The following is a 10,509-nucleotide window of genomic DNA, read 5'->3' on the forward strand; positions in this document are numbered from 1 at the left end:
TTGATAGGGCTTTTCTCCACAACTTCCCTCTCCTCCAGTTGCTCCTGTAGCTCCAGAGGGACTTCTGCCCCTCCAGGCTGCCTGCAATGGGTTTTGTTCTCCTACTCTGCTCACACTGCAGCTGTGTCCCTTGGGCCCTTCTGGCTTTATGTGCAGGTCAGGTTCCATTTTCTCTATTGCTAATCTAAAAACAGAAGGCAGCAAATGCACTTTACATTTTTAATTCTGCACGTCAGCAATGCCAGGCATTAAATCTCAGAGCTGAGAAGACTTTGAAAAGGCTCCCAAGAGGAATAAGCAAACACCAGAGGGGCTAATATAATCCATATGGAAAGGAAGGAGGGCCATTTATTTTGCATTTGGAATTCACTCTGCTCTTGCTGCCCTAACAAGATAATTAACTCTAAATATATGTCTCTGCCTAATTATTCCTTGTAAAGGCATAGCAATATGTGCACCAGTGGCTGAAGAAGGCGTTAGTACACACCCCTGAACCGTAGGTCCTAAGGGGTAAAATTTTCTTTCTCTAAGGAGCTTTTAGTCCAGGAAAGGTGACTGACTATATAAAATGACTTCACAGACTTCTCTTTTTGATTCTGTGACAGAATCACCTCTCTTTGATTCTGTGATCCTTCCTCACTGCCATGCGGACAGAAAGTAACTCTTCCCACACTACCACAAGAGAGAAGAAAGACTGCAGGGTGAATGACTTCACAGCCACCATGACCCTGCCCTGGGCATTCTCCTGGATGTAGGTAGGAGTAAAGATGGGAGTTCTAATAAACAGCTAGCAGGATGTGATCTCAGAAACACTTTTCATCCCTCTATTTTTTCCCTTTTTCTGAATAATGACTGAAGCGTGATGGGAGAAATCCAGCACAACCTTCTCTGCCATGTCAGTCAGCTGCTTGAGGCTGTAGCATTTGCTTTTCCTGGGTGAAAACAAAATAAAGAGTACATAGTACAATGCATGAGTAGCTACATGGCACCTTAACTTGCACATGCCCAGGATGTACACCTGTAGCATTTGTATGACATTTTATATTTGAGGTAGTATATTTTTCACTGTATAGAATAAAATGCAATGTTATTTATGTAACTGATCTTGAGAATAATAATACAATAATTGACATTTGCCGTTCACCAAAATAAAAAATACTATTTTTTTCTAATTACTAGCTAAAATAAATATCAGAGTTGAGTTCTTCAGTATTCAGCTGCTCATGGATTTTGCCATAGAGAAGCAGAGTCTTATAATGTAATGTAGTGCCTGGTTGCTCTCTTGCAGCTGAGTAGAGATGCTCTGTACCACAGCTGTTACTGCAGCAGGGTCTGCACTGCATTCAGCACAGCCCCAGCTGCTTCTCTGTTGGTGACTTGACTTCACCGTGATTCAATGCACAAAGTTGGGCAGCTGGTCCCAGTACACTTAGGAGAGAGACAGAGACAGGGGCCTGTGAAACACCCTTTTTTGTTTTCTCGAGCATTAGAAAGGTTTGATTTGGAGGAGGAGGAATGTAATTCTGTTATTTAGAAAATTAGCCACCATGTGTGCCATACAAGCAGCACCTGTTATGCCCATTTCCCCAGGTGCTGCCAATGCATCACTCACCCACCAACCCCAGGATGACATCAAGCTTGCAGGAAATTGGCTTCAGCAATAGCAGCTATCCCTAAAGCATCATTTCCAGCTCCTGCCACTGGAAGTGGTTCAGTTCCTGTCCTTTGGAGCTATGACTGATTCTAACTCAACCTATCTCAGTTGCTGGGGTTGCCTTTGCACCAGCAGACAGTTCCTTTGCACTGGGATTAAATCCTGCCTGGTGGCCCTCTTGAACAAAGATGATGACAGACCTCTGAAAGTGGTATTTTCCAGAAATTCAGACAACCATGGTCTTTCAGAAGATTACAGCAGTAAGAAAAAGGAGGATTTTACAGCCTGATAACAAGGTAAAGAAACTCGAGGGCTGGGGAGTGTGGTTTGGAAGTTAACTTTTCCTGATTTCCCAATGCAGAGCAAGGGGAAATGCTTCTGGTGGTGCAGCTGCTGAGGTGATAGTTACAGACACAGAGACCATGGGCTGGTTTGGGCTGTGGAAGAATGTGACTGTTCCAAGAAAACAAAAAAGTGGAGCAGAAAATATTAGGAGGTCTTCCATTACTTGCCTTTGTTAGGTGAAGAGTTGGAAGGATATCAATATTTGACGTATGACTGTGTCACCTGAACACAAAAATCACCTTTAAGTCTGCAGGCCCTGAGGGTTTCTGTGCTGTATCAGTGTGTGACCTGAGTTTCTGATGGGTAGAAGAGAGGTGGCTGCTAATGGTTGTGGCTGAGCTCTGAGTTTATGGACAGGTCTGTTTTCCTGGGGTCAGTAAATTTGCTGTGGTGCTTTGAGCCAAGTCAAAGATGTCTGTGCTGTACCATAACATTCTTGGTGCCTCAGCTGATAGACCTGTAGTGTGTAATTAGCTTTAAACTAAGAACAAGAACTGGGGATTTGGGGTTTTGCTTTGTTGGTATGGGTTTGTATTTGAGGGTTCTTATATCTCGTGAAATTCTGTTGTATGTGAAATTCTGTTGTATATCTCTATAAATTCCATTCACTTTTAGGCCAGAGTAAGGCTGGATGTTTTGAGAATTCATGTGTCTCCTGGTTCAATATTGATTTAGCTCCAGGCAAGGAAAAGGGGAGGGGAATTGTGAGTGGGAAGGCAGGAGAAAACCACAAAGCTTTGTGAAGAAAAGCACTTAAAAATACAAACAAACAAAACCAAAAGAACACAAACAAAAAAACCCCCTCACCCTGACCTTCTGCTGATTTCAGGTAATGATGCTTGCTGCATATTCTGAATTCATCTGTTAAAATGTTGTTGTCTCAAAGGGCTATCAGTAAGAAACATTTTTTGAAAAAAAATATTGAGATGGTTGCTTTTGATATAACAATTTCACAGATTTGACTTCATGGTTAACTACTGTTGTGTGTGATTCAGGGATGAGGGGACTGCTTAGGGCAGGAGTTTTGCTGTGTGAAGGTTTTTGTTTTGTTTTCCCATTTTTGCAAGCAAGGGGAATTGCCCTTACACTCTAATTGCCACCAAGTCTGTAGCAATGGCCACTTTAATGTTGTTCCTGAAAGTAAGGATTGAAGCATATAAAATATCATAATGACCTGAAATATGAAGAGATAGCAGGTGTTTTTATCCAATAACATATTTGAGGCAAATAATTTTATTTGATTTTTCCCCATTTATTTCTTTTTATAGTATAGTAAATTGTAGACCAATTTCTTTGTCTGGGACCCTTGCCATATAGGAAGGAGGACCAGGAAAAACACTAATGGTTTTAATGGAGGAAATGCCATTGTTAGGATGAATGGTCAGTGAGGTGCATCAGTGACTCAATCTGCCCAGCTGTCATGATCTTCACAGACAGCTCTGGAGCACTGAAATGTGCTGTGCATTCCCCAGGCCTTTCTGAATGAGATGCATGAAGCCAATTGAGCAATGAAAAATGGGTGCTGAGCTGTGCTAAGTTTGTACTGGTGATGTTGAGGACCACACCATGAGGCTTTTGCCAGACTGGTCAAGAGTGATATTTCTGCTTTAAGGAAAATTCAGAGCTGTAAGAAGTTCTTCCCAAACAAGGGTAGGAAGTCTATATGTTGATTTTAATGAAATGACGTTTTACATAGCCTAGAGATGTGGTGAGAGGGGAGAGAGCTGTTCTTTGCTCTCAAGCCATTACAGGCTATTGTAAAAAGAAGAGATAGATGTTTCTTCTTGCCTAGGCAGAATGAAACAAGAAGCTAAGAGCTTCATTTTAATCAGGCTGGGACCTGAAGAGACTCTTAAAATAAGGAAAGAATAATTGGAAGCCACAACCACTGTAGGGCTGTAAGAATAGGTGAAGGGAATGCCAGCCAGAACAGGCTGAAGTACAGGTGGTTCTTGAAACAGGAGCAGAGACCTCTCAAGAGGATTTAGCACATTCTTGCTTTCCTTTATTTTAGCCTCATGGAAATATTTTATTCTTAATTACATTTCATTTTAAATCTCAGAAGTGTCTGAGAGAGATGGGAGTTGTTGCTTTATGCATATTTAACACTGTAAAATCTACCACATTACCATTAATATACCAGATTTACCATATAAATTGTGGTGATTTGCTTAGCTATATTTAACTACAGAAAAAGACATTCACTAATTGCCCATGAAAATTCTAATTATGTTCCCAGGAAATGTTCAGACACTGATCTTCCAGGGTGATAGATCTTTGTTAATATAAAACACCAGCAAATTTTAATTTAATTTTCCATGGCAAAATTAGATCTAGCTTCTCAAAAGTGAGCACAGCTATTAGGAACCCAACTTAAAACAGACATGTTTGAAGAATAAAGTCTGTAAGCACTGTGCCATCCATAGACTATAACTGAAAGCCAGACACTGCAAAGGTATAGGAGTGAATCCAGTTACTCACTACTGTCACATTAGTGGTGGAAAGACAGACCTACAGTGCAGCTGAAAAAGTGACTTCCTAAGAGAATGAGACAATGCCACAGGTTACAAGCTTTTTTTTCCAAGGACAACATCTGCTTTATACCTTCAGGTTTTGGAACAGATATGTCTGAAAGGGCAGCATCTAAGATGCTAAGACAATTTTCCAATGGTGATGTTTTTTTGAGTGTTTGCTAAAAAGATTTGTAGACTAGTATTTTTCTCAGTTAATATACGTGAGTGTTGCTAACACTTTTCTCCAGGAGCCTGTTACCTTTCTGATGGATGTGAGCTTTAGTGTTGAACATGAGCTGTTTTAAAAGAGGAAAGAGTGAAACTGTGTTGCTTTGGTAGGGAGTGGAGAAAGGAGAAATCGTTTGCCCTTTCAGCTGAGGGAGGGCTTTGAAGCTGCTGAGCAACACTGCAGCACCACATTGACTCTCTGCTGGGCAGTTAGGGCCTTGCAAGGCATCTTTGCAAAGCAGCTGGCTTAAAGCCAAGGCTTGGTCACAGGAATCTGTCTTCTGGTATTTTTAAGTGATTTATGTCTCAGTCAGGAGCAGGGCAGTTGGGCTGGCTGGTCTCAAAGTCTGGCTGGAGGGTAAGAAATGCTTCTTTTCCTCATGCTAGAGGGCTTCTGCTTTACCCAGTAGCTTTGTGGTAGTTGAAGCCAAATTTCACATTGAGGCAGAGCAGCCTTCAAGCCACTAATTTCTTTACTTCACTTTTTTTTTCTAGAGCAGGGACCTGGTGGTCCAGTATGTAAGAGCTCCTGCCCACTAAGACCCAGTGTACTTAGTAATTGAGTTTGGGATTGGTAGGTGGGCTCTGTGTCCAGCCATGGGGAAGCACTAAATCAATTCCTCAGGTCAGCAACTTGCTGTTAGCTTCATGTCTTCTGCCTTTTGGGAATTGCTTTTTCACAATTAAAGCTAGATTTCCTGCTGGAAACCCTTGACACTGTGTGCAGCAGACAGAACTAAACTGCATCTTGTCAGTGAGCTGATGTACTAAGAAATCCTCTGTGCAGCTGGCCATGGAGGGGAGTAGGGGTGCCCTCTGCCCACACCCCAGAGGATGAGGAGCCTTGGAAACCACCCCCACCCTTTTCTGCATTCTCAGTGCCCGTGAGGCCAGGCTGCAGCCTCAGCAGTGCATGGCTGGCCCACAGCAGACCCTTTATTTCACAGCAAGTCCTTTGGGACTGATGGCAGCTCCCTGGATTCCTGGGTATAACCCCCACTGCCCCAGACAGCAGCACAGCTGCTGGAGGCAGCACAACCAGCCAAGTTCAGGTGAAACCAAGCCAGAAAACATTAAGTGCTGCTGTGTAGATTCACCCATCCACACATCACACATGGTCTAGCTCAGCAGGTAAGTCTGGCCCTCAGATTAAGACATGCTCCTGCCAGACTTGCCCACAGCACAGCAAGATCCTTGACTAAATCAGTCAAACCAAAATATTCCAGGCAAATTTAGTGAGATACAGTGTTTCTTAAAATGATACAACTTGCAAGGTGAATACTCTCATGTAGTGAAGGGGTTGGATTTCATTTTCAGGGTAGTGCCAGTTTCTGATCTGAGATGCCATACCACAGCCAGCTTTAGCAGATCCCATGGCACAGAACAAACTGGTTGTACTTTGTATCACAGCTAAGTTTGTTTTACAGAAACTGAGAAAATAGACAGATTGAGCTGACACAGTGAGAACCAGATGTATCAAAATAAAATTTATTCTTAAAATGGCTAGTTTACACATAACAGCAAAGGTTACATAAGGAAAAGTGCAATTAGTGGAGGAGGCTTATTTCACCTTAGTACTTAACATCTCGCTGCACTGCAAGTAGCTTCACACTCAGGCTATTATACTTCTTAGCCGTGGACAAAAATGTGATTTATTTTTTGATGTTAACACCATTTCAGTATAGCTAGAAAGTGTGCCAGCATTCACACCTGCTGAGCATGTACTGGACAATTTCTCACACAAGTCTTGCATGAAACCCAGATAACATTTAAAGTCTGACAGCTCAGAAAGCTAAATTATAAGCATACAGATACAAAATATATATTAGTTTACTAAACTCTAAAAACAAGCTTATAAAAATGAGGTAAACCAGAACAGTTTTCTATGTGCAAGCCTATATTCAGTCTAGAAAAAACTAGTAACAACCCTGCTCTTTTAAAGACATTAGCTCTCATAAAGTGCAGCTAATTCACTGTCTTCAATATGAAGGACCTTGCCTATGTTACTTGTGAAGTCATGGCTAACGTTGCAATTAGGAGCAAGACACTCAACCATCAGATGCTGTAAGATTAGATCTGGTGATGAGTGGAATCACCTAATGATACTACAGAGTAGGAAATTCAAAATCACTTTCTTTTGTTGCTTAACCCTATTTTTATCATATTAGGGTGGGTTTAAAATTTTTTCAAAGGCACATTTTTCTTTTAACATTGAAAGGCAACCATTTGCCTGCTAAATAAGTAAGATGGTGAAGTCAAGGTTACATTTGTTATCAAATGCAAGGCTTCACAAAGACAGTAAGGACAGAGAAGACTTCTTAAAGCAGTGGTCACTTCTACTATTCACTTTGCATCATTTTCTTTAGTCTTCTTTCTATCCCATAGATCTTTCTCTGAGATTTAGAAAAACAGCTTTGGAAAGAAGTAATCAGAACATTGCACATCTCCAAGTTATGTAGCACATACTACCTCTTCCCCTTTTCCCACTTGTCCATTATCCTCTCCAAGTTTCTTAACATGTATTGAAGCCACAAATCTTTGCCATGCACCCCTACCTGCCTTTGCTGCAAGCACATAGAGGGTCACAGCAAGCCTCCTGACAGCAGCTACTGCACTCCTGATAGGTGCAGAAAGAGTTGTGACATTCTGTTTCCACCCCTGTGCACACACATACACTCACACAGTTGCCACAGCTTGCTGAGACACCCTTGCCTTCCATACACTTTGCAAGTCTCTCCCCTAGTGACCCAGGAGAGCTGACAGCAGGAAGAAAGCAGCATATACTTGAGATACAGGCAAGCTACTCCTATGGTATGCAACATACACATGAGTTGCACCTTGGTTTTCTTTTCCTCCAAGGATAAAGTTTGGCTAAGAACTTCAGGAGCATAATATGGTTTAACAAGTCCCACAGTCTAATGAACTTGGATTTTTTCAGACAGCAAACAAAACCTGCCAGGTGGCTTCACCATGCAGCGTGTGAACCAGAAATCTAGCACTGTTCTGTTGCCAAATGGAAGGATTCTTCCCCAGCAGTCTGGATCACCAATATGGTGATGAATTTTCAATCTGACCCGAGCTCTGCCACTGGGGAAACAGGCCACTGGACAACCTTGGACTGCCCAGCTGATCAGCTTCTCTCTCTTGTCCTCTCCTTGAAGTCTGAAGATCTACATAGCCTTCTTTGGCAGATGGTATCTGAACACCATTAGGCTTCCACTCTGCGTGTACAATTTTGTAATTCTGCCCCTCGTTATTGTCCCAGAAGGTATGTTCTCCACTTTGGTAAGAAATGCAAAACTCTATCTTCTCTTCAGGGGAAATGGCAGGAGGAAAATCAATGGCAAATGAGAAGGTATCATTTTCAGAATCACTGTAAACATTGTTCATGTACACACACTCAACATCTTTGTAGGTCTTCCACGTGTCGAAAGTAATACGAACCTGAACCTTTTTTTCAAAGCTGACATTTTTTACTTTCACAGTGCCTGACAGGACCTTCTCTTGCAGGGTGCAGGTCTCCAGGCAGACCAGGTTCGTCTGCAGACGGTTCCTGAAGTCCAGGTAGTCAGCTGAGGGCTGAGGGAAACCCAGAATCAAGTTTTTCTCCTCGTGGAGTTTTAGGTCAGATGTTATGTCCTCAATGCCTAAGAGGTCAAAGGGCAGATCCCACACGGGGGGCTCCTGGAACTCGGAGAAGGTGTGGATCACTGTCAGGGACAGCCCCTTGGAGTCGGCAAACACAACGCGCTTCTTGGCTCGGGCTGCCGAGGGGCTCCAGTCGCTCTTCTGAGCTTCTGAGTCACACTTCACATGAAGGCACGGCCTGAGAGGTTTGATTCTGTTCACAAAGCTGTTTCTTTGGCAGTCCTCAAGGGGGCTGAGAAAGCTCTTCAGTGGTGGAGAATGGGCTATGCAAATTCGCACGGCCATATCCACAGGCATGCTGGAGCTGGGCAAGGGTCTCGGGTCCAAGATCTGTATCATTCTGAATGGAGAAGAAACACAGGATGTCATCATTTATTACATCACATAAGAAGCTTCTCAAGAATGGTGTTTACTTCATCATTCTCTTAATTATTCATGGCCTCATCTCTGCACAGTTTTAAACAATGCAGCCTAAATCAAAATTGACAGTCCTACCTACAGAACCAGGGTGAAACTAGTCAGTCATTTCTTGCCATTCTAAACTTCTTCAATTCAAATCTACTGTCCTTTCTTTATCCAAACCTCTGAAAAAACAGATTTTAGTGAAAGCTAATTGAACATATTTTCTTGAAAATACAGAAAAGAACCTTCTAGTAGCGAGTAAAACAGATCCAGTTAGAGTAGAAGTGCTCATCCACTTGAACTTCCCTCTTAGAGGCCCCGAGTGAGGTCTTAAAATTCCAACAAGCCGGATCAGCTGCTTCATCTCTGAGCACAGGCAGCACTATATTAAGCAAGTTGCCTATCCCATCAGAGCATCAGATAGGATTCTATATATCTTTATGCAGAACCATCATTCTGTGGCTCTGAACAACTGTCAGTTGATCTTTTTAGGAACTTGTTAAAAATACTAAAGCACCTCTAGAAATATTTTTGAGCTGTGAACCCAGGTCTAAGTAATAGAGCTCTTTGCACTGTTAATGTCAACTGCTGAGTGAAGCAGGGTGAAAAAGTGGGAGAAGAGAAGGACATACTATTTTTTCACCTCATTAGGCTTCAAGAATTGACTTTAAAACAACTTTTGATAATCCCTAAAGACTATGCTGAAAGTCTACTGCAAGGATTCAATAAGAATACTACAGGTTTTTTTGTAAAGAGTTACAGATGATGGATAGCAAAATTACTGTGCAAGGCCATGGCCCATACAATGCCAGATAGCTTGAATATTTCTAAAAAGGGGCTTCAACCATAGAACATCCCTGCTGAGATGGATGCAGTCCTGGCAGGAAATGCAGAGTTTTGTTGAGTCACAGAAAGGCATTTGCTTTGTCACTTAAATAAATGGCTTTCTGCTTCCCAGGGTTCTCACTGGTATTTCAGAGCCCTGCCAAAACTAAAGCAGAAGCTGCACTGGTCTCTTCTTGCTTTTTTTAATTGTGGAGTATTTACCATAATAAGCAGTAGGAGGAAAGTACTCGAATCAAATTAATCAACTTTTGCTTTGCTTTATTAGGACTAGAACTAAGGCTTCAGAAATACTCTCTCTGCAACTTTGGTGACCCGAGCTTTTGCAGCGTCAGGGAAAATTAAAAAAAAAAAAGAAAAAGGGGGGGGGGGAAACAGAAAAGGAAAAAAGCCCACGCAACACGGAAATAGCAAACAAGCGCCAAGCATGCAAACCCCACGCACCGCCGGAGCAGCTGCCGGGTGCTGGAGGGGCAGCGGGCGCTGCCGGGCGCTCGGGCAGCAGCGGGGGCAGCGCCCGGCGGGAGCCGCGGAGCGCAGCGGGGCCCGGGCACCGCCGGCACAGCCGGGCGGGCAGCGGGGCCGGGCGGCGCTTACCTGGTGCGCTGGGTGCTGGGGCCGCCACCGCCGCTCGGGGCCGCGCCCGCCGCTCCGCCGCCTTTATGGGGCCGGGCGCGGCCCGCGGCCAAGGGGCGGCCCCGGCCGGGCCGTGAGGGGGGCGCGGCCGCCGCTGCCGGCCGGGGCTGCCGCGTGCCCGGGGACTGCCGGCCGGACGCGCCCCCGGTGCCCTGCCCGTGCCCGCAGCCGCCCCCGCTCCCTCGTGCTCCGGGAAGGGCGGCAGCAGCTGCGGGCAGGGCTGGTGCAGCACGCGGCTGT

At 44.0% G+C, this 10,509-nt stretch overlaps 1 protein-coding gene across 1 annotated transcript; it reads right to left on the minus strand.

The window, feature by feature from the left end:
* Window positions 1-6,212: 6,212 nt before the first annotated feature.
* PPP1R3C (protein phosphatase 1 regulatory subunit 3C) lies at window positions 6,213-10,261 on the minus strand. Its single transcript, XM_058029123.1, has 2 exons — window positions 10,231-10,261; window positions 6,213-8,728 (listed from the first exon to the last, which is right to left on the minus strand). The coding sequence occupies exon 2, from the start codon at window positions 8,725-8,727 to the stop codon at window positions 7,783-7,785; it is 945 nt and encodes a 314-aa protein (XP_057885106.1). The 5' UTR covers window position 8,728; window positions 10,231-10,261; the 3' UTR covers window positions 6,213-7,782.
* Between the last annotated feature and the right edge of the window lie 248 nt (window positions 10,262-10,509).

The sequence above is a fragment of the Melospiza georgiana genome, chromosome 8 (assembly GCF_028018845.1).
Source record: "Melospiza georgiana isolate bMelGeo1 chromosome 8, bMelGeo1.pri, whole genome shotgun sequence".
NCBI lineage: Eukaryota > Metazoa > Chordata > Aves > Passeriformes > Passerellidae > Melospiza > Melospiza georgiana.

Coding starts and splice junctions, on each gene's coding strand:
- PPP1R3C (XM_058029123.1), bottom strand. CDS start 8,727: ATGATACAGATCTTGGACCCGAGACCCTTGCCCAGCTCCAGCATGCCT.